Here is a 24,741-nt window from a genome sequence, read left to right as displayed (position 1 = left end):
CTTTATTCTAAAGTGCTCATGGAACATTCTCCAGGACAGATCATATCTTGGGTCACAAATCAAGCTTTGGTAAATTTAAGTAAATTGAAATTGTATCAAGTATCTTTTCCAACCACAACATTATGAGACTAGATATCAATTACAGGAAAAAAACTGTAAAAAATACAAACACATGGAGGCTAAACAATATGCTACTAAATAACAAAGAGATCACTGAAGAAATCAAAGAGGAAATCAAAAACTACCTAGAAACAAATGACAATGAAAACACGATGACCCAAAACCTATGGGATGCAGCAAAAGCAGTTTGGAGAGTGAAATTTATAGGAATACAATCCTACCTCAAGAAACAAGAAAAATCTCAAATAAACAACCTAACCTTACACCTAAAGCAATTAGAGAAAGAAGAACAAAAAAAACCCCAAAGTTAGAAGAAGGAAAGAAGTCATAAAGATCAGATCAGAAATAAATGAAAAAGAAATAAAGGAAACGATAGCAAAGATCAATAAAATTAAAAGCTGGTTCTTTGAGAAGATAAACAAAATTGATAAACGGTTAGCCAGACTCATCAAGAAAAAAAGGGAGAAGGCTAAACAGTATTACAAATGAAAAAAGAGAAGTAACAACTGACACTGCAGAAATACAAAGGACCATGAGAGATAACTACAAGCAACTCTATGCCAATATAATGGACAACCTGGAAGAAATGGACAAATTCTTAGAAAAGTACAACCTTCTGAGAATGAACCAGGAAGAAACAGAAAATATGAACAGACCAATCACAAGCAATGAAATTGAAAGTGTGATTAAAAATCTTCTAACAAACAAAAGCCCAGAACCAGATGGCTTCATAGATGAATTCTATCAAACATTTAGAGAAGAGCTAACACCTATCCTTCTCAAACTCTTCCAAAATATAGCAGGAGGAACACTCCCAAACTCATTCTATGAGGCCACCATCACCCTGATACCAAAACCAGATGAAGATGTCACAAAAAAGAAAACTTCGGGCCAATATCACTGATGAACATAGATGCAAAAACTCCTAAACAAAATACTAGCAAACAGAATCCAACAGCACATTAAAAGGACATAAACCATGATCAAGGTTTATCCCAGGAATGCAAGGATTCTTCAATATACGCAAATCAATCAATGTGATACACCATATTAACAAATTAAAGGAGAAAAACCATATGATCATCAAAGAAAAAGCTTTCAACAAAATTCAACACCCATTGATGATAAAAACCCTCCAGAAAGTAGGCACAGAAGGAACTTACCTCAACATAATAAAGGCTATATATGACAAACCCACAGCCAACATCATTCTCAATGGTGAAAAACTGAAACCATTTCCACTAAGATCAGGAACAAGACAAGGTTGCCCACTCTCACCACTATTATTCAACATAGTTTTGGAAGTTTTAGCCACAGCAATCAGAGAAGCAAAAGAAATAAAAGGAATCCAAATCAGAAAAGAAGAAGTAAAACTATCACTGTTTGCAGATGACACGATACTATACATAGAGAATCCTAAAGACACTACCAGAAAACTACTAGAGCTAATCAGTGAATTCGGTAAAGTTGCAGGATACAAAACTAATGCACAGAAATCTCTTGCATTCCTATACATTAATGATGAAAAATCTGAAAGAGAAATTAAGGAAACACTCCCATTTACCACTGCAACAAAAAGAATAAAATACCTAGGAATAAACCTACCTAAGGAGACAAAAGACCTGTATGCAGAAAATTATAAGACACTGATGAAAGAAATTAAAGATGATACAAACAGATGGAGATGATACAAACAGATGGAGAGATATACCATGTTCTTGGATTGGAAGACTCAACATTGTGAAAATGACTATACTACTCAAAGCAATCTACAGATTCAGTGCAATCCCCATCAAACCACCAAGGGCATTTTTCACAGAACTAGAATAAAAAACTTTACAATTTGTATGGATACACAAAAGACCCCGAATAGCCAAAGCAATCTTGAGAAAGAAAATCAGAGCTGGAGGAATCAGGCTCCCTGACTTCAGACTATACTACAAAGCTACAGTAATCAAGACAGTATGGTACTGGCACAAAAACAGAAATATAGATCAATGGAACAGGATAGAAAGCCCAGAGATAAACCCATGCACCTATGGTCACCTTATTTTTGATAAAGGAGTCAAGAATATACAATGGAGAAAAGACAGCCTCTTCAATAAGTGGTGCTGGGAAAACTGGACAGCTAGATGTAAAAGAATGAAATTAGAACACTCTTTAACACCATACACAAAAATAAACTCAAAATGGATTAAAGACCTAAATGTAAGGCCAGACACTATAAAACTCTCAGCGGGAAAACATAGGCAGAACACTCCGTGACATAAATCACAGCAAGATCCTTTTTGACTCACCTCCTAGAGAAATGCGAATAAAAACAAAAATAAACAAATGGGACGTAATAAAACTTAAAAGCTTTTGCACAGCAAAGGAAACCATAAACAAGACGAAAAGACAACCTTCAGAATGGGAGAAAATATTTGCAAACGAAGCAACTGACAAAGGATTAATCTCCAAAATATACAAGCAGCTCATGCAGCTCAATATCAAAAAAACAAACAACCCAATCCAAAAATGGGCAGAAGACCTAAATAGACATTTTTCCAAAGAAGACATACAGATTGCCAACAAACACATGAAAGGATGCTCAACATCATTAATCATTAGAGAAATGCAAATCAAAACCACAATGAGGTATCACCTCACAACGGTCAGATTGCATCATCAAAAAATCTACAAACAATAAATGCTGGAGAGGGTGTGGAGAAAAGAGAACCCTCTTGAACTGTTGGTGGGAATGTAAATTGATACAGCCACTACAGAGAACAGTATGGAGGTTCCTTAAAAAACTAAAAATAGAACTACCATATGACCCAGCAATCCCACTACTGGGTATATACCCTGAGAAAACCATAATTCAAAAAGAGACATGGTACCACAATGTTCACTGAAGCACTCTTTACAATAGCCAGGACATGGAAGCAACCTAAGTGTCCATCGACAGATGAATGGATAAAGAAGATGTGGCACATATATACAATGGAATATTACTCAGTCATAAAAAGAAACGAAATTGAGTTATTTGTAGTGAGGTGGATGGACCGAGAGTCTGTCATACAGAGTGAAGTAAGTGAGAAAGAGGAAAACAAATACTGTATGCTAACGCATATATATGGAATGTAAAAAAAACAGTACTCATGAACCTAGTGGCAGGGCAGGAATAAAGATGCAGACACAGAGAATGGACTTGAGGACACAGGGATGGGGAAGGGTAAGCTGGGACGAAGTAAGAGTGTAGCATTGACACATGTACACTACCAAATGTAAAATAGATAGCTAGCGGGAAGCAGCTGCATAGCACAGGGAGATCAGCTCAGTGCTTTGTGACTACCTAGAGGGGTGAGATAGGGAGGGTGGGAGGGAGATGCAATAGGGAGGGTATATGGGGATATGGGGATATATATATATCCGTATAGCTGATTCACTTTGTTGTACAGCAGAAACTAACACAACATTGTTAAGCAATTATACTCCAATAAAGATGTTAAAAAAATTAAATAGACTTTAATTATATATTTAAAAGAAAAAAGGACTCAGGGATTTATCACTGATGATAACAGCTAACACCGAATGAGCCCTGTGCTAAGGGCTTTCCAATCGTGGTCTCATTTAATTCTCAAAACAACAACCTAGGAGGTAGGTATTGTTACCCTTATTTTACAGAAGAGGAAACTGAAGCAAACAGTGCCGCAATCGAAGGTGCCACAGCTAACAAGCCACTGAGAGATGCATCTCCAGGCTGGGAGTTAGTCACTGCACTATACTGTCTTGGATCTGGAATATGATCTTAGTTTCTTGAAAAAAATTTCTCTTTTCATTAAAAGTGGAAGATACACAGTTCTATGCTTTAATATATGGACACATAGTAATAAGGACAGAGCAATGATCTGGAATTCAGGATCAACTTTCCCGCAGAAACAGCGCCATAAAAGGGGATGCTGTTCCACGCTAATCCACAAAAGGCCTTTATATCCCATAATGTTAACTGCAACACTGCAAGATAAATGCCCATGGATGATGTAGGTATGGGGTGCTACCGTGAATGGGGCACATGTGAGGAGTCAGGCAGCTTTCTGGGAGAAGCAGCTTAGCTGAGTCTGGAAGATGAAGAGGCTGTTTTTCAGAAGACAAGGTGGGAGGGGCGTTCCAGGCAGAGGGAAAAGCAATGCAGAGGCCTGGAGGTACACAGAGGAAGGTGCACCCAGGGAGGTTCAGTGATCTGGTCTGACCAGAGAGGGTATGTGGGGTATGAGGGGAGCTCAGGAAGACAGGCAGTCAGGGCCAGATCAAAAAGCTGCTGAACGCCAGGCTACGGAGTAAAGTTTTCTATGGCACACTTCTAAGGAATTGAGTGTGTTTCCATTCTTTACAGAGATGTCTCATTGGGCGCTGGTGAGGATGGAGTGGGATGGGGTTGGGTGAGGATTCAGAATTCTGTATGGGCAAATGTGTAGTAGGAAAGCAGGCCTCTCCCAGTCCCTGCCAGAGGCTCTGACAACCCCTCCGGAGAAGGCCTGGCCTGGGAGCCACCAATGGGTGTCAGGCAGAGGAAAGGTCTGTATTTTAGGAAGGACACTCTGGAGGTGGACCCACTGGAGGTGGAGAGGAGATAAGTTCTGAGGCTACCTCAATGGACCAGGTAAGAGTCGGGAAGGACCCGAGTGAGGGAAGAAGTGATGGGATGGATGTCCTAAAGTTTGGGGCTTTAATTTCCCTACAAGACCTGGTAAAGGAAGACAAAGTAGCAAATATATTTCACTTGCATCTTAGAGGAAAATCAGAGCCGGACTGTCTGAGCCCTTGGGCCACACAGCTGGGAACACACAGGTGACTGGGGGCTAACAGAGAGCCAAGGCCAGGACACGGGACTTGCCTGTCAGGTCTCAGCTCAAGCTCCCTTTCTTCCGGGAGACCTTCCCCAGTCCTATATTAGCTGAGGGCTCCCTGTAAGGTCCTTGCATGCACTTTGTCTAGCATAACAGGCATCACTCACAATACCATCGCCTGTCTCAGGCATCGACTGTGAAGGCAGAGCTGTGTCTCACCTGTTTACCACTGTGCACCAGTGCCCAGAACTGTGCATGGTACACAGTAGGGAGTGTCTCAGACCTGGGGTTCTGAGCGGCACAATTTGAAAATCACTGAAGGATGACCAACTGGTGTGCCATATGTTTGTGAAGGAAGCTGCCATGTCCCCTTTCCCTGCATTTCAAGTTCAGCTGGAGCTGAGGGTCAGTGTCCAACTCTTGAGACTTCCCAGTTCTGCAGCATTAAGCAACTTGGTGCTTGTGGCTGGGACAGGCCAGGGACACCTGACGCCACTGGAGTGGCCTCAGGGTAATACTCAGAAGCAGGGAAGATGAGGAGATGACGCACTCTTCCTCCCTTACAGTAGATGCAGGCGGGAGCCACCACACCTTGCGGGCCAAAATCCAGGGCTGGCAAACACCACTCCTTCCCTAGCCAGTGCCTGTGGCAGGCATCACCTATTGATCACAGCACACTTTGCTGATGAGCCTGGGAACCCCCTCTCAATCCCTCTCCATCCAGCACCAAGGATGAAACCTATTTGTCAAGCCAGGTCCAGGTGATTTTATACAAGCTAGCTCCTTATATCTGGATACCTGGGATCAGGAAGGTCAGACATCCAAATGATGGTGGGGGCTTTTTTCTTCTCACATGGATGTGGAGGGTGAACATTTTCCCCACTGGAGTATCTTTCTCAAGCTGACATCTGGTCCCTCTGAGCCTCCTATGCTGAATTTCAAATGCAATAAAGCACCTGACCTCCCAGCTTGGTTCCTGGCTGCTGTGCTCCACGCATGGGCACGCCGCCCTGCTTAACTGCAGGTGGTAATGGGGCTCCAGGAAAGACCCATTTAAGCTGCGGCAATCACTTTCCTCTAAAAAACAACTAATAGGAAACTAGCACTCCCTCACAATGGGGGGTGGTAATGGGGCTCCAGGAAAGACCCATTTAGGCTGCAGCAATCACTTTCCTCTTAAAAACAACTAATAGGAAACTAGCACTCCCTCACAATGGGGGGTGGCATGGTGATCAAGTCATCATGTCCAAAAGATTAAGTTTTGATTTGCTGGGCTCCTTTTCCTTCATCTTTAAGGCAACATGAACCCAAAGGTATCTGGATGTCACCATAAGCCTGGCTAAGTATTATCTGTAAGTATCTTGAAGGCAAGGGACAAGGTTTTGTAAATACTTTTGCTGACTCCTGCAAAGCACCCAGGGCACCCTGCACGCAGGGGGTGAGCTGACAAAGCTGCAGGTCTACTGCCTAATTAGCACAAGTATCAACTACTTTCTGAAAAGTACACATTATGTTCAGACCTCAAGTGGAATTATGAATAACCTCTGAACTGATCAACTCACACCCAGTGATTTCAGCTGTTTAGAAGAGCTGGGCATGACAAAGGAAGCAAAAAAGGCCCACAAACAACCAAAAGAGATGCCATACACTCCCGCATTAAGATTTGTAAACTGAACAGTCGGGAACCCCTCCAGTTACTCTCTCAGAGCCTATTTACTCCAGCTCTACAAGCAACTCTAATGAGCTCAGACATGCCTCATTTGCAGATAACAGAGCATTAGGAAAAGCATATTTAAGGGTGAGTATATATCTGAAAGTGGGGAAATTGACAGCAAGGTGTGAGCTGGGAGCAAGGTCAGAGAAAGAAAAAACATACTAAGCCTTATAATAATTCCAAAAATTATAATAGTTTAGAGATGTCTGACATAGGGGCAATAATCCTACAAACCGTCAGAGCCCATCTGACAAATGTCATTTTAGTACAGTGAGCCATAATAATGACGCTGAATCATTTGTTAAAGACAAATTAAATTATGTTTTTCTTTTAAAGAAGGAGGGGAGAAGGATGTAATTCATTCCAGAATTTAAAAATTCAGGGTGGCATATATTTAAATATTTTGGAAATTAAAGGAATAGCTCTGATTATTAGGAAAATTAATATACGTAGGGTAGTTTTACCCTGATGATCTTGTTTAAATGTGGCATCACTACAATAAGAACAGACACCAACGCTGAGGTGGAATTGAACCTGTAGGGGTAGAAAGTATGGATCCCAGGGGTTTGGACAGAGAGAAAAGATGACACAGGCATCAATGTGTTTCCTAAATCTAGGATGTATTTCAAATGCTGAGACCAAACCCTAAAATGACATACAGCACCACGGGGCCCTAGGAAACAGCCTGCCTTTCTTATCCATGATGGATGATCTCACACAGGGAGTGGAGCAACTCATTCTAGAGGCCACCATTGTGCTATTTTTGTTTGCTTGTTTTTTGTTTTTCACTTGGCAGCGCTTGACAGGTGGCTCAGAGGCAGGTTTGGGTGTGAATGTCCATGTTCATCTGGTTGCTGCCTCTCTTTGGTCCAGGCTGGGCCAGGTCCACTGTGCCATAAACTCCTACTAGTATAATGAAGGAAGAAACCAGGAGACCATGACAAGACAGTCTTCAGCTGGAAGACAGGCAGAAAGCTTTAGATCTACATGCAAAGTAATTCAGTCTTGGGTTTCTAATACTTCATTTTCTGGTATTGCATCTAAACTTTTCACAGGATTTTAAAGCTGAAAGGAACAAATTTAGTAAAGGCTTTGGAGCCAGAAAGATGCAGGTTTGACTGCTGGACACATCAAGGGAATAATACCTACATGATAGGTCTTGTGAAGATTAAATAAGATAACATAAATAGAACATCTAATATAGTGTCTGGCACATAGAAAATACTCAAAAAATGGTAGTTATTATAAAACTGTAAGGATGCCCTCCGGAAAGAGGTGGAATCTGACTGAAGGCTCCTGTGTCAAAGGACATCACACCCCCTCCCCCGCACTGTCTCCTCTAATAGCTGATTTTAGCCACCTGGCTGGTGGGAGGGGGCCTGAGATAACAAAACACTCAGTCTCAGCCTCACATCCCTTTTCTCCCTGAAGGGTGTCAAGCAGGTAAAGTTGTGAGGGAATCAGCGAGGGTCTCACCGAATCAGCCCACTGGCTTGGGAGCTCATTCTCTCCTGCGTAAGACATCCAGGCCTGGCTCCTGTAGGACGAGGGAGGCGTCGGGATGAAGTAGCCGGTGAAGCCGGGTCTGTTGGCAGCTGGGATGGCGAACACTGCCGGCACCGTATTACCTGGCATGGAGGAGATGGACGGGCGAGATTAGACCGGCACCTCGCCCACTGGGCTGACATATGCACAAGCTGGGGGAAGCTGGGAAATGGGAGGACTCTGGCCTTGGGGGAAGGGCTGATGGGAAGGCATCACACCTCCACCTGCAGCCCCAGCCCTGCTCACCTGCCCAGACAGTAGTGGAGGTATCACCTGCTGGGACTCAGACCTAGCTTTCTAGAGAAGTGATGGCTCAACAATCCTTGCCGAGCCCTCACCAACTCCCCCATCCCCATCCCAACACCCCTGACCTGCTGGGGTGCCAGGTGTTTTCCTCCCAGGAGGATGGGTATTTTTCAAGAGCCAAGAAGAGGAACCAAAAGGAATAGATTTCACTGGTGGCATTTCTGGACACAGTATGCTTTAGTAAGTGTTGACAACCGGGTGTCTGCAGTTTTAGCCTAAAAGGTATGGTTTGGATAAATGAAAAAACCCATTAGGGCATGTTCAAACCTCCATGTTCATTGACATTGTTTGTAATAGCAAAAAACTGGAAACAACCAATATGTCTCTCACTAGGGGATAGGATAAATGGTGGCATATCACATAATGGAATACCATATGGCAGTGTAAACAAATGAACTAGATCAATATGTGTGTAGCAACCTGGAGAACTCCTGAAAACAATGTTAAGCCAAGAAAACAAAGTGCAAAAGGAAAGGTATAGCTTAACATCACTTATGTAAATTTAAAATATACAAAGCATTAATATATACTATTGTATAGATATACATATGTAGTGAAAGCCCATGACTTAAAGACTGTGATTACCTCTGCGGAGAAGGGGAATGAGTTGGGAGTGGATAGTTGTATCTGGAATGCTTTAAAGATATATATAATAATTTTTTAAAAGGCCTTAAGTCTGGCAAAATGTGAACATCCACCCTGACCGTAACCTATCTTAATATTTTGTCAGATTTCAGATCTTTTTAAGAAATAAAAGCAGTAGCTCTTCTAGCCAGGGCTACTGAAGTCCAGAGGGGATCCAGAAATACAGTTGCTTTGATTCCTGACAGTGGCGGGTAGAAGGTGGAGAGCGGGGAGGACAAAGTGCACAGCGCGGGGGCTGGCGCAGAGCGCCGGCTTCTTCCAGGCTTTTCTCCTCTTGCCCACCTGAGTAATTTAAAGCCGACTGATCCAACTGCGTCACAGACACAGGGCCTCGGGACACCTGCGCGAAGGAGGCGCTGTCGTGCAGCTGGGCGGGCTCAGGCCCCGCGGACTCGGCCATCCTGGTCTTGCTCCCAACATCCGAGGTGGACCTGAGGGGGGAGAGGGGTCGCCTTAGCCGCCTCCCGGGACCGCGGCCGGCCGGGCGAGGCGGGGCTCCCAGGGCAGATCACGGCCGGGGGATGGCTTCGGCCTCCAAGCCCCACGACGGCGGGGTCCTCAGGCCTGGGTTTGCCCCCGAATAACAAAGGGGGCCTACACGCCCAGACCTGGAGCAGCCGTCGCGGTGGCCCGAGCTGGAGTCATTTTTAGATATTCAAGGTCATTGCTCCCCTGAGGGTGACTCTCATGTCTCTGGGGAGTAGAACACTTAATTTCCACATAAAAATGAGCCAAGAATTAGCGCTGGGTCTTAGCTGGGGATGGTCGACCTGGCAGGTGATGACATCATCGGCAGCCAATGGGAAGGCTCCGTCTGGAGTGCGCCGCCACTCCCCCTCGTGATACCGGGACCGAGACCCTGGAGGGCTGCGGGGACCGCGTTCCCTGCTGCTACTGGCAGGAAGCAAGAAGCCCTAGGCTCTGGGAAGCTCGGGCTGCTCCCGGAAGCAGGAGCCTAGTACTTTCTGGGCATTATGAATGAGAGAACACTTTTTTTTTTTTTTTTTTTTTTTTAAGTTCCACAGGCAAGCAGAGAATCTGGCGCATTTAACACCTCTCTCCACTTACGGCTCAGAAAGCCATGTAAGAAGCGGGGGGCTGGGGTGAGGGCACGGGCCTCTCCCCCTAGTATAAAGGGTGCTGTAGCCAGTCTCTGTCTTCCCTTTGGTAGAGGCACTTCGGGCTCTCCTAAAATTAAAGTGGAGGGAGGCAAAGGCTGCCAGCCCACAGGGCCACCCTCTAAGCAGAGGCAGGCTGTCACAGTAAGAGCAGAATAGAGGCGCGGTAAGGGAGCGCATCGGGAGGCTGGGTTCTGGCTGCCTCCTTTCTCAGAGCCCCAGTTCCTCATCTGTAAAATGAAAGGGGAGGATGACTCCATCTCAAAGGTTCTTCCCTGGTCTAACCCTGTGGGTTCATAAGGAGGGCAGTGACCTCCTGATATTTGGCAAGGATGGCAGACGGTGCAGAAGGACATGAGAGGAGACTGGTGGTTGAGAGAAGAAATAAGAAATAGGTGCTGGCCTTCAGCAAACATAGCTCAAACGACTGATTGAAAAGCTCCTCCAATCCAGAACCCTCAGGAGTAACTGTTCCCGAGGGAGGGTCAAACACAGGCTGTGAGGATTAAACTACACATCAGGGTGGGTTGCTGGGGACTCAGTAGCGTAGGGTCTCCCTTCCTTTCTCCATCCCTCCTCCCGTTTGCTCACTCCCACAGCCCTGGCTTCCCATAGGCTGTTTCCAGGCATCTGCTACTCCTTTAGAAAACCATCCTAGGAAAATCCCTGGGTTCTGCTCTATACACTCGGCCGCCTCTGGGGACTCCCAGAGCCTTTGAGATCATTTAGGTCATTGCCCTCATTTTACAGATAAGGAAACAGGAGCCAGACAGGTGAGGCAATGTGCCTGGAGTTACACAGCACTTACTGGCAGGTTAGGGTGGAACCCTGGTCTGCTGCTTCCCATCCCACCCTGAGCTTGACTGGGGTCAAAGGGTGGTGTCTACACACAGCTCGGCATCCTAAACTGCTGGAAATGAAGGCAGGTCGTTTCTGAAGAAAACTCATTTCTTTTCACCATTTTGACAAAGTTCAGACCTGTGGCTCACAAATAGTGTGTGATTAGCATGTTGGAGGAAGCTATGGTAGGAGGGCCAGGGCAGTGGACCGTACAGGCCCCAGGGCACGGTTGTCTCTCCTGGCCTTGGACATGATGACTATTCCAACCTCCCCCAGGGCTCTTGGCTGTTGTTTCTTGTCTATCTTTATTTAAAACATGTGTTTTTTATATTATTAAGGCGCAAAGAGAATGCTGAATATATGCTTCACAGCTGACCTATCCAAGTTCGTGTGCTTTCATCCTCCCCATCTTGGAAGTCAAGAGTTAGGGCAGGAGCCTAGACATGCTGCTCCCCGGCCTCTCGGACACCACCCCTCAATAACAAAGGGCCTTCTGGGTGCACACACCTGGCAGGAGGTGCCCAGACTTGAGGCAGCTGTTGTGATGGCCCAAGTTGGAGTAATTTTTAGATGCTCAAGGTCAAGGTATGGGGCAGTTGACCTTGGGTTTTTTCAGTTGTGGGTTCTACAGGACTTTCAGTTTTCAATGGTAAGAGAGTAGGTCAACCCTCTGTGGCCCCCACTTCCTTCCTTCATGGTACTTGGGGTGCCCCAGGCACATGGTTGTCTGTACAGGTGATGCACCCTGTATGGGGCAGGGCTGGAAGGAAATCTGTCAGGGCGGGGCACACAGGACCAAATCCTCTGCAAATATTCCAAACAAGGCAAAGAAAGGAATGTGTTACCGCCTGAGAGAAGCGACAGCCACTGGGCCAGTCCGCGGAGGCACAGGTGGAGGGGGAGAGCCCATGACCATTTCAGGAAGCTGGGAAAACCTGTAGGCCTGTGAAAGAGACGAGCGAATAGAGAGAGATGTGTTAAAACCCGGTGCCCATCAACACACAGGTTCTTCTTACCTAAAAGGGAAGCAAACTTCCGAGGGTTAGACTTTCCTTCTTTTCTCAAACTTTCCCCTTCGATCTCCCTTAACATGTTCCCCGGCCCGCTCTTCTATCTCATCTGCCACCATTCTCCCCTTGGCTGGGCCACTGCAGTCACAGAGTCCTTCAGTTGTTCTTAGAATCTGCCAAGTTCTTTCCTGCCTCGGGCTTTGTACATGCTGCTCCTTCCCCCTGGGATGCTTCTCTCCCAGCCCTTTCCATGGCTCCTTCCTTCATTTCCTTCATCCAGCCCCATATTCCCTGCGAGCCCCATTTACTCTGTCTCCATATTCTGTTTTATTTTTTGGCATAGCAGTTGTCACTCTGGTGTTATATCATTGCTTATTTATTATCTGCCACAAACTAGACTGCAATGAGGGCAAGGGATTTGTTCTCAGCTGCATCCTCATGCCTGGAACAGTGCCTGTTATATCATGGATGAGCAATAAATATTAGATAAGGAATGAATCATTGATTGTGTTTACTTTCTCACTCATGGAAAGTGGGTTTAGTGGGGGAAAGCAATGGGTCTGGAGTCAGGAAGGATGGGTAGAGGCCCTAATTTGCTGATGAATAGACTTTATGTCCCTAAGCAAGTCAGGTGACCTCTCTGGGCCTCAGTGTCTTCTTCTGAAATGGGGACAAGGATACCTTGCTCAGAGGGGGTGGGTGCAAAGAAGATCAGGCAAGAGAGTGTATGTGTAAGTACTTTGCGATCTATAAAGCACTATTCAAAGATAAGGGATCAGAAATGCCACAAAAGTGAAGACTTTAATCAACACAGGAGGGGAGAAAAGGAAAATGGTCAGAGACAGGACCAGACAGCCAGGCCACAGCCTCTTTGAGCAGGAGAAAATCTAGAAATGCTCTCTGTGAAGACAAAGATTGGCTTGTGCTTCTCATTCATTTTTTTCTTTAGGTATCAAGGCCTGCCAGATCTCTTGAGGAACAAGATCATAGGGCTTTAAACCTGAAGGCATCCAGACAGAAAGTAGCAGCAGAGAGAATCCATAAACAGGATTCTTTAAACCAAATGAGGGCTTCTCCCTCCAGCATTATGGCAGACTACCTATTCATAAGGGCCTACCCAGTAAATAACAAGTAGATCCTGGATAAAACATGGCTTTTAATGCATGAAGGAATTGCAGGATGTAAGGAAAATCTTAAGGACTCCACCCACTACCCACCCCATCCCTCTCACATCTCAGCAAACTAAAATAAAAACTGTAAGCTGAAATCAGAGGTAGAAACAATGAGTAGTAAACAAATATGAAAGGTGGGATTGCCTGCAAAACAAATGCCATATTGGTAATCAATTAAGAGATCAAGCCTGGGATAGGGCAAGGTGAGGCAGGTGAAACTGAGACCCTTACAGCCAACCTGGAAGGGGCTAACATTGGCTCCTCCCAGGGAGGAAGGTTGGTAATGCTCCCAGGCTCAGGCAGAAGCAATTGTTAAGTCCTCTTTGGAAGAGATATTCCTGATCTAGGCTCTCAGGATTGGCACAGATTGAGATGAAGCAAAAAGGAGCTCATAATCAAATATCAGAAAACACACCAGAAAACATAAGTGAAAGTTAGAAAAGAACAACAAATTTAGACCTTAAAGGACTTTAGAGTTTGAAATTTCCAGATACAAAACAGAAAGTAACAAGGTAAGAAATGTTTTAAGACAATAACTGACCAGATGGAAACATTATCAGAAATGATCTAGCAGATTTGAAAAAGAACAAATACAACTTTTAGAAGTGAAAAAATTACTGAAATAAAACACTCAATATAGGCGAATTAAGTAATAGATTTATCATAGATGGAAAGAAATAATAAACTAGAAAATGGAATTGAGATTACTAAGGATGAAACACAAAGAGACAAGAAGATAGAAAATATATGTCTCAACAAATGACCCAATTTCGTTCCTTTTTACGGCTGAGTAATATTTCATTGTATATATGTACCACAATGACTAATAAGAACCTGCTGTATAAAAAAATAAACTAAAATTCAAAAATTCAAAAACAAAATAAAAAGAAACTCATTAAATGGATAAAAAAAAAGATAGAAAATATAAAAGAGAAGTAAAAGATATAGAGGATGGAATAAGAAGGTCTAACATGCAGTTAATCAAAGTCCCAAAGGAGAAAAGTTGGAGAAAGAAGAAACAATATTTGAAGAAGCAATGACTAAGAATTTTCCAGAACTGATAGAAATAAATTAATTAATCATTTTAGGAAGTCAATATACAACAAGAAGGATAAATAAAACAAAATACACACCTACATACACTGTAGTGAAATGGTAGAATACCAAAGACAAAGAGAAGGTCTTAAAAGCAGCCAGAGGAAAAAAAGGCATATCACCTGTAAAGGGATGACATTTAGACTGACAGATGACTTTTCAACAGCACCCAGAAGACCATGGTATGCAAAGTGCTCAAAGAAAATAACTGTCAACCTAGAAATGTATCAGCAACAGTAATTTTCCAGAACAAGAATGAAAAAAACATTCGCCCAAATCTAGAGGTACTGGCTGAATCAATATGGAAAGCTACATCACCATGCTGCATTTTCCTTTTCAGCATCAGTAAACTATTGGGTTGGCCAAAAAGTTCGTTTGGGTTTTTCCGTAAGATGTTCCATAAGATGTTTTTTGGCCAACCCAGTATGTATGCTAAGGTAGTATTCAGGGAACCAAAATCTTAAACTCCACTGGATCCTAAGCTCCTTGGGGTTCAGTAAGCATATCTTTCTCATCCTGGCTCTCTCACCTTACCAAGCAAAGTGCTTTGCACCTAGTAGTGCTATATAACTATTTGTTGAATGAATGTTGAGTGAACCAGGAGTCAGGAGACCCAGGCTCTCATCTTGATTCAGCCATTCACATTCTGTGGACATGTCCTTCAGTCTCTCTGCATCTCATTTTTCTGTTTTTGGTTTTCCTTGTGAAATATGGCATTGGAGTAGTTCATGAGCTTCCAAACAAACATTTCTTTAGCCATGAAACCATTCTGACATGACCCGAATACATAAACAGATTAAAGCAGAACTGCTCAGGTTGAAGTTGGGGGTAGGGATGCCTAGGTGACTTTGGCCCTTTGCTTACCTGCATGATGACACCCTGGGGACCTCCCTGAACCCTATGGTTTTACAGAGTTTGAAAATCATTGTCCCGGAGGTCCTTCCAGCTTTGCATTCCATTATTATCAACAAACCAACAAGTAAGGATATGCCTTTCCCAAAATAGAGAAAGGGGAGTATAGCCCCTCTTCTCTCCTGGCCTCTCATGATATCAGTAGAGGAGACAGACAACTTATTTTTATCCCTGGTTCTTGGAAGGCTTATTCTGTAGTCAACACAGTTTTCCAGCCAAGAAAATGCATTTTATGTCTGTCTGTCTTGTAACAGTTCACAAAAGAATTGATTGAAAGTTCTGAACTTTTGACAAGTACCAAGGGAATTTCGTTCTTCGGATGATTTTTCCAGGTACAAAGCAAGACTACACAGGAGATCAAGGTCTCCTTTGGTCTGTATCCTCGGGGCTCCCTGCAGCCACAGAGACCACATAAAAAGCAGAAAGACTACTGTGCCCTGTGCTAATGGCTGAGGAAAATCCCCCCAGCAGTGTCTTCCTACCTTCCCCTGTGCGGTTCCCCCATAGTTCTAAGTCCTCCTGGATTTGCATTCTGGCTCCCCTTTCCATGTGTTTGGAACCTGGCTCCCTGCGGGCTGCTTTGTGACTAGGATCCCACTAGAAGCTATTGCTCAAAACTGTTACCTAGTTCCAAGTTTCCAGTTCTGTGGCAGTGGCCATGAGGGGCCCAGTCTGGCGCCCAAGGACACCATCTTTTGGGATCCCTGTCCTCTGGCTAGAAAGGAGATCAGGCACTCAGAACTGCAGGCAGTCTTTCTTTATAAATAGCTCTCAGGTCTCTGAGGTGGAAGGAGCCTGGATGTGAGAATAGAATAGGCCACTCTTTGGGCTCAGAGGTTTGGTTGTAAAAGTAGAAGGGAAGGTGACCACCGTTTTCTCAAAGTTCCAGTCCTGATGTCCCTGGGCAGGGGGCGAGGGGGTGGGGCAGGGCCATTCTTTCTAGCAAACCCAGTGGAGAATGAGCCCGGGTGAGACCCACTGTGTGCTGGACCCTCCTCATGCATGTGCATCCATCCAGAGGGGGAAGATCAACCTCCAGGGGTAGCACTAGAGGGGTGACAAGTCAAAGGGGCAGGCTGCAGCTGGAGGAACAGGTCAGGGGTCGCAGGCTTCGCACTGGTGGGGGTATGAGGAACAACAGGCCAAAGCCACCCACCCTCATTGGAGGCCCTTGTCCTGTGACAGCAAGTCAGCCTCAGGTCAGAGCGAATGTGCCAACCTCTCCGTTCCTGCCGACAATGCTGGGTTCCACCGCAAGGTACCCCTTCCACCACACGGTGCTGACCCTGCGAGTACTGCTCTGGGCACAACAAGTGTCTAAGTCTGCATGCAGCTACAAATAACTTTACATCCTGGTGCACAAAGTAGAATCTTCCAGCGGATAGTTCTTATTTAGTTGAAAATAGAGGGCACTGTAATTGAAGACTGACCCCATGGTGAAAACCAGTGCTTATCTTGATCTGTCAGTTCACCAGGAGTTACTGATGGAGCAACACTGAGGCTTCCAGGGCCTGGGAATCATAGAAGGTTCAAGCTGGAACTAGCAGGAGACCACACCTCTTACCTTAACACAGGGAGATACGGAAGCCCGGAGAGGTGAACTGACTTGTCCAAAATCACATAGCCAGTTAAGGGTGCTATCTCGCAATTCTGAGCTAAGGGTGGCGTGATGCAGAGGGCAGGGGTTTGGAGTCAGACAAAACTGGATCTGATTCACTTTGTTGTACAGCAGAAACTAATACAACATTGTAAAACAACTATACTCCAATTTAAAAAAAACAAAAACGAACAAACAAAAAACTGGAGTTGAAGCCTGGCTTGATCTTTACCAGCTGCTTGACCTCGAGTAACTTACCTTCTCTGTGTCTGTTTTCTCGTTAGGTGATGAAAGTAACAGAATCACACTCCCATTTCAAAGGCTGTTTAGAAGACTCATTTTATATGTTACTATGACATTTGGCGCATAGTGAGTACTCAATAAATGATATTCTCTTCCTTTTGAGACAAGATAATATTTTGATATAGTAATTGTAGTAACCAAGACTTTGCCACAATGGTTCCTTGAATCCAGGGCCCTTCCCCTGCCCCAAGCAATGAGGGCATCGCACCTTCCTGCCCCAGGGAAGGAAGACCACCCCCACTAAAGACAGCCCAAGAGCCAACTCTTAATGGCATTTCAAAAGTCCAAGCTATTGAATTGCAAGAATTTAGGATTTTGAATATCAAAAACCGAAGCCCTTAGAGCACTCAAGGCTGAAGGTTGATGCCAAAACAAGAGATTTGGAAGAAGTGAGGTACTTTTAGACCACTCTGCCCTCTAAACACCCTTAGGTTAGGAAGAAGAGGAGAGCTTAGATGCTGATGTAAGGTCTGGAGAAGCGGCTCTGTGTCCCGCCTCAATCTGGGAGCACAGGGGGATGGGGAGGTGGAGAAGAGAATAAATATAAGGAAGATGCTAGAGAGGGGAGAGGGGCAAGGGTGTGTGTGTGTGTGTGTGTGTGTGTGCGCGCGCGCGCGCACACACGCGCACGTGAAAGAGAGAGGGGGAGAGGGGAGAGGCAGAGAGAGAGGGAGAGAGAAGGCTCAAGCATGGGAGGAGCGGAAGGAGGGATCTGGAGAGAGCTTGAAAGCAGGAGGACCAGGATACAGCTGTGCTCTACCTGGACTAACACCTGCAGACTAGATGGAAACAAGCACCTCTCTGGGACATCAGCCAGAGTCGTTAGATGAGAGCAAACTGGGACCAAGTACTGAAGCCTCCTCCCCACTCTGACCATGCTTTGCACCATTTAGCTCCCCCTCCCCCTCCCCACACGCACACTAAGCTTTAATCAGAGATGGGGAGGGAAACCCTGAACTGAGACTGAGCCTTTGGCGCCAGAAGATTACAGGAAAATAAACTGACATGTCTTGCACACCTGAGTTTGTGAGCCGAGATACATGCTCCCCTCCTACCTCCCTCTCTCCCTTTCCACACAGCCTTCCTGTACAAACTGGTTCTTACTCACTCGAATGATTAAGCTTAGAGGGGTGTGTATTTGCCAGACGCTGGGTACTCTGTCGGTTTTCAAGGGGGGGCTTCCTTGGGGCAGTCCAAAGGCAAAGAGCCCCAGCCCAGGCTGTCCCAGGTAATACAGAGCGACCTACCTTCGTGGACTCCTGGGAGCTGGGCAACGCTCCATTGTCTGGCTGCTAGCATAACTGATGCCATCTTGGACCCGTTCAGTTCCTCCTGTCCTTCCACTGACCCTACCCAAGACTGTACTGCGTAGTAAATCACTTCTCTGCCGTCAAGGGCTTCGTAGTTAATAGATATTATTTAATGACCATTAGGTCCAGGGGGCCTCTATGCTCTGTTACTCTCCAAACAATGATAAAGACCTTCATGATATAGTCCCCGCACCCACAAGACTAATTACCCACCATAAGTCTTGACGTAGGAATGCACTCGCTGTCTCCAAGCACGTACCCCCATACCCCAGGTTAACTGTAAAATTGTCCCAGTGGCCCCTCTGTGGTGTGGAGTGCAGCTGTGAATGCTTCTGGATCGACATCTGCTCCATCCTACCCTGTATGTAAGTTACCCTATAATACACTGATCCATTGATTATATGGACCTACCTGCCTCACTTTTCAGTCTCCAGATACTTTCTTGGTTTGGTGGGTTCCCTCCATCCTTGAGCACCCATCCACACTGCTTGGGGTAGACCCTCTCCCGTTGTTCCACCTTCAGCAAGCTGCCAATGACTTTTGTGCAATAACTGACATTGAATTCCCATTCCCCCTCCCCCCTTCCTTTCCTGCCCCACCAAACTTGGCCAGATGGGAGCTCAGAACAGATTCGAATTTGATTTGGAGAAACACAAGAAATGCAACATTTCTTGAAGCCAAGTGTTGGGGTGGATGCAAACTCCTGCCTGATATGCCTGCATATCTCATCATTAATGAAGGTTTCAGAAGGGGTTTTTTGGTTTTGTTTTGCTTTGTTTTTGAGGGGAAAGGGGGAAAACGGGCTGTAATATTCTCAATTCCATCCTAATGGAGATGTCTCTCCTACAAGGGGCAATGATAGGAATGGACAAAATCCCATCAAACTGGATAAGCTTCCTTATAAGATCACACTCTGAAGTTTAGCAGATTTGAGTTCTCATCAGAGGCTACGACATCCTCTGGCTCACCTGGCCAGAGGGTGGAAAGAGCATGGGCTTTGAAGTCAGAGAGCCCTGAGTTCTAACCCCATTCTGCCCTTTAGAGCTGTGTCACCTTGGGCAAGGTTCTTCACTTCCCCAGACCTCAGTTTCCCATGGAGTACACAGGGGATAGTAATGTTGACTTCATAGGGTGGGTGTTAGATCAGAAGAGACAGTAGCACTTAGCTTAATGTCCTGTATACGGCTGGCGGGAGCGCAAGAGAGGGCAGTTGGTATTGTGCTATTATTATTACTATTAGTTGCATCTGTAAGGCCTCTAGTGGGGAAGATGCTTTCACCCCGATCCCTTTCTCGGAATCCCCGACACCAACAGGAAGGCTGCAGGATGTTTTCATTCCTCTTGGCACAGACTCATTACGGCTGCTAGCAAAATTGGATTGGTCATTAGGTGTCAAGTTCAATTACCTCCCAGATTCAAGGGGTAAAATATGATCAAGGGTCTCCTGAACTGCAGTGCAGAAATCCCCAGCTGCCAGCAGTAACCTTCTCCACGATGTAAATGCCATCAGCCTGGCCGAGTGCATTTAGAACCACCAGCTTCCCACTATCCTACAGCAGAGCTCAGAGTGCTTCCTTTTTGGAAGCTGAAAAGTAATCACAGTTATCATTCTAAATTGCCACCCTGTCCGTTGATTTCCACATTATCATAGCACGGAGGGCTTGGCAAGAACTTGGGTTAAGAATCATCACTGCTACTGTGTATTGCTAGCCATTTCTCTTTTCATTAAAATAAGGACCTCATTTTTTGTTGGCAAAAGGAAACCTTAATAACGAAAGAACTGCCTTTGATGTTGTTCAGTTTGACGGCCCATCTCTCTGCTGTGTTATTTCTCAGTCCATTTCCATTTTTTGGTGGCTTCATTTTTTTTAAGTATATGATGCTAATGTTTCTGCCCTTCCTGGCACAACTGCCAACCCTGAATTATAACAAACAGAACCATCCAAGTTTTCATATTCCCACAATGACATTTTTAGATGGTTTTGTTAAACTGAGGCATATGGTTGTGGGTTGTGGCATCTTCTTGCCTGTCACTGGAAGACTCAACCCGGTTATTTAAGTTTTTCTCTCTGAAACCCAGATCTCTTCACAGATTCCCAGAATCTGGCCTCCAGCTAGAGGGGCCCAGTCATACCTGAGAATCATCTTTAAGCAGAAGTGAAGCTTCCCTGAGCACAGAGCATGCTCTTAAAAGAATGTAACAGAGTAGAAGGAAAAGAAGATGTAATCTCAGAACTGTCAGGGAAAGGGAGATAACTAGTGGAACCCAGGGAAAAGAAGAGAATATGTTTATACAATGACTACCATTTATCCAGTACTTTGATGTGCTAGACTCCATAGGAAGCACTCTGATTAACACCCGCTAACATGTGTTAGGTGCTTACTAAACGCCAGGACCGAGCTGAGCATTTTACACGAATTACCATCCCTTCCTCACTGCAGCCTTCTTCTCGCCTCCGTTCTATGGCTGAGGGATCTGAGACTCAGAGTTACGATCACTGGCTAAGGACATTCAGCTGGCGAGTGCCATTCCACTCCGGGCTGAGGGAAAATTCGGGGACATGGGCAATGTCTGGAATCAGGAAGAATGAGCCAATGACACTGAAGTCAGTGTGGATCAGTATAGAATGGATACAGGTAACTCTCCCCAGGGGACAGCCACTTTAAGAGGTAGGTGTAAATGTGGTAAGATTAGAGTGTGTTCTAAATCTCAGTGAGAAAATCCCTTCTTTCCCCATAAAGAAGAGTACCAGTTTAATGGGCGATTAGTTAAGAAAACTGTAATTGTGGAAACTATAATACGACTGTCATGGGAAAGTATTTTAAAGTAACAGATTGGCCAGGCTCAGTGAGCATTTTTCTAACTCTTTCTGAAAAAAGGATATTTGGAATCTCATCTGATGGGAGCATGGCCAGTGGTGGCCCCAGAGTTGCTGACACTTTTCTGGAAGGCAGTGCTTCTTGAACAGATTCAGAAAAGTTCCGTGATGGCAGAGGCAAACTCCTATTCCTGAGATCTGGGCATTGCCCCAAAGTCTTCTATTTTAACTTAAACATTATATTAAGAATTTTGCATTTTATTCTACCCATATCTCAGAAAATGGGATGCGAAAAAAGATGTTCCACATTCACTCTATTTCCTTTATTGACTATGCTCTCTGGGTTTGCATATTACAGACTGAGGAAGTTGACTCCAATACCGACCAGTTCTCCTTCTGATAATGTCGTACTTCCCCTGAATTGGCTTTTACTTAACGAAAGACCATTAACAGGAAAGACCAGGAAACAAGTATTCTGGCCCACCTGATCATTCAGCATCTCACTGCAGGTTTGTAAGTTAATATTCTTAATAATAAAGTAGTTTTTGTGAGTTTAATCAGCATGATCTGATCACCCTGGAGTGAACAGACACAACAGAAATTCTGCACCTGCCGACTTAAGGACAAACCCTTGCAGTGATGATGACCGCATTCAAGCACAAGTGTCCCTGCCCCAAAGGCTCAGTTTGAAATAAACTTTGGTCTCTCCTGACAGAGTTTCATCAACAGGGAAAGGCTGGGCCAGAGACTGACATTCAAAGAGAGGACTCCGACAGAAAGAGAGACTGAGGGGATTAGGAGAAGTGTGAAGGGGAGACATCTCAGGGACCTGGTCAGGAGGAATCTGGAGCAAAGAATAAGGAAATTCACAATAGTGTGTAGATTAGGTAGTTACATAGCGTAACAGCAGTTTATTAAGTGCCACTGTAGTGTGTGCTTTGTGGGGGTGGTGGTTGGAGTTATCAAAAGGCTCCACAAGCCCATAGGTATCCCGAATAGTCTACTGAAAATGAAAGAAATAATACGATGGAAAGACAATGTAACATCACAAGGCAGGTTGAGAACATGGGCTCTGTCACCAGATGGCCTGGCTTTGGGTCCTGGCTCTGCCCCTTCCTGGCTGTGTGACTTGAACAAGCTGTGTAACCTCAGTTTCCTCATCTGTAAAATAGGGATAAAACTAGTAAACTAGTACCTGTCTCAGAGGCTTGTAGTAAGGACCAAATAAATGAGTTAACATACACATGACACTTAGATCAGTACCTAATAACAGTGAAGCACTCTATAAATGTTAGCTTTTACTGGGTAATTACATATCACAACGACAATTTATAAAGCTCTATTAATGAGTAGCCCTTGGGGATAGGGCATGAAGTATTACAAGGGTGGAATCTATACATATACAAAGCATTGTCCATTATGGTCTGTGGCTTATAAAACTGTCTTTTTAAAAAGATATCTGTAGATGCTATGGTGATGAACTAATTACATGCAAACTAATTAAAATGGTTGTTTAAATCATGGAAGCTTTTAGTCATTGGATGCTTTCTCAGATACTGAAGTACAGTTACTACTTAATGAGATAATCATGGCTGAAACTTCTATGGCATGTACTGGGTGCCTGGCATTTTTCTAGTACCTCATGTATATCAACTTAGTTAATCTTTACAACCACCCTAGGATATCAGTTATTTTTCTTACCTGTTTACTTTACCTGTAGAAAATTTAAGTCCCCAAGTTACAAAGTCAGCTGGGATTCAAAGTCAAGGCACCCTCCTCCAAAGCCTCTGCTGGGAGCCACCAGGCTACACGGGCCCCTAACATGGGGCTCTGCAACACGTTCTGACATTTAAACCAGGGCCTTTAAACGTGGGGTTGTAGAAAACAACCAGTGCATGAAGAGTGAGGTCAGCCCTTCACAGGAGGGATAAAAAAGGGAAGTCATTCTAAAACATATTACGGTCGGACATAAGGGTTTCCCTGTGTGTCTGTGTCCACAGGATTAAAAGGCTTAGGCTTGGATCCTGGCTGGAGGACGTGTGAAAGCCCAGCAAAGTTCGTTTCCAAATCCCAAGGCGGCTCATCAGGAAAGTCCCCGCTCTGAAACCCCTGTCGGAACACCGTGGCCGGGGCTGACCTGAGGAGGGCAGGCACGCGGAGGGATGTCTGACTTACCGGCCGGGGCAGACTGTACTGGTACATTTCTGGGCGGTAGGTCGGCACCCACTGCACTCCAGCCCGGGGCCGCGTCATGGTCCCAGGAGCGCTGGTCACCACCTCGGAGTAGGGCAGGTGCTGGGCGGAGCCATAGGCCTCTGGGTGCCGGCTCTGGCCTGCGTGTCCTGCGGATGCCAGGCTGAAGGCCTCCTCCAGCAGCATGTGCATCTGTTGCCGGACCTCGTCGATGGAGGGCTGCGAGCTCAGTGTGGAGGTCTCCGAGTGGCCTTTCACCTGCCTCGACCGGGCGTAGCCCCGGGGCTCATTCACTCTGTCGATATTGGTTTCCTCTATGATTTCAGGCTCAGTCTGTGGGACCAAACAAATGCCCATCGATTTGTTAATGAACTTTCCTTCCCATTAATGATGTCTGTAATTTACTCTAAAACGTTCTGTTTAGGCGCGTGTTATTAGGCATTTGTGCTAATTTATATTAGACCCTAGGCGCCCTCTCCAGGCATTCACACTACAAGGGTAGTCAGCTAGCATGATATCAGTGAAGCTACACTATCTATGTGAACACACACAACTATCTCTGTGAACTTCAGTTTTCTGGACCTTAAGGAATGCATCAGGCTTTGCTAATTAGCATAATGAGGATGAGAAATGGCTTTTCATTGATGACATTAGTGGTATCCTCTAAAACCTTTCAGAGACATTCTCCACCCTGAGGCCTTTTAGGTAAAAGAATCTAGAGCATCTTGTAGTCTACACCCGAGGGGCTGGTGTTCTAGACCATAGACTAACCCCCTAAATGGTCCTGTGCCCCAGCCATTGAGGGAATTGCTGGTTGCCTGATGCCAGTTATTAGAGAGGATAACAAAACCAGACCTCAAAGCGTAGTACCCCCTGAGTCAGGAGCTCTGGGGTCAGGGCCCAGCAATCGGTGCCTTAACAAGCCCTCCAGGAGATTCTGATGCCTGCTCAAGTTTGAGACCCACTGCTCTAGAATGTTCTTCTGCCTTCTTCCAGTGAACCTTCCATTCGGGGAGCAGTTGCAGTACTCAGATGGGCAGAGAGCTAGGACTTGATCAGCTTCCAGAGCAGGTTGCCTGGACTGTCTTATGTTTGCCTGTTAATGAATGCTTATTTAATAAGTCTGTATGTGTGGCAGATTTTGGTCTGAGACTTGCTTTTGTGATAATTTGATAGTGAGGTTGCAGAGACTAGTTAACCCACGTCCACTTCA

At 45.1% G+C, this 24,741-nt stretch overlaps 1 protein-coding gene across 1 annotated transcript in view; it reads right to left on the bottom strand.

Annotated features, from left to right (window-relative positions):
* KIAA1549L (KIAA1549 like) overlaps window positions 1-24,741 on the bottom strand; it is a 293,894-nt gene that overhangs the window by 7,995 nt on the left and 261,158 nt on the right. The window contains exons 16-19 of the mRNA XM_036862584.1: window positions 23,511-23,861; window positions 11,963-12,060; window positions 9,442-9,590; window positions 8,140-8,291 (exon numbers count right to left, since the gene is read on the bottom strand). Of these exons, the coding sequence (XP_036718479.1) occupies window positions 8,140-8,291; window positions 9,442-9,590; window positions 11,963-12,060; window positions 23,511-23,861 (750 nt within the window). The remainder of the gene's footprint in view (window positions 1-8,139; window positions 8,292-9,441; window positions 9,591-11,962; window positions 12,061-23,510; window positions 23,862-24,741) is intronic.

The sequence above is a fragment of the Balaenoptera musculus genome, chromosome 8 (genome assembly GCF_009873245.2).
Source record: "Balaenoptera musculus isolate JJ_BM4_2016_0621 chromosome 8, mBalMus1.pri.v3, whole genome shotgun sequence".
Classification (NCBI taxonomy): Eukaryota; Metazoa; Chordata; class Mammalia; order Artiodactyla; family Balaenopteridae; genus Balaenoptera; species Balaenoptera musculus.
Note: the sequence above shows the minus strand (reverse complement) of the source record. Positions and strands in the feature narration are given on the sequence as shown.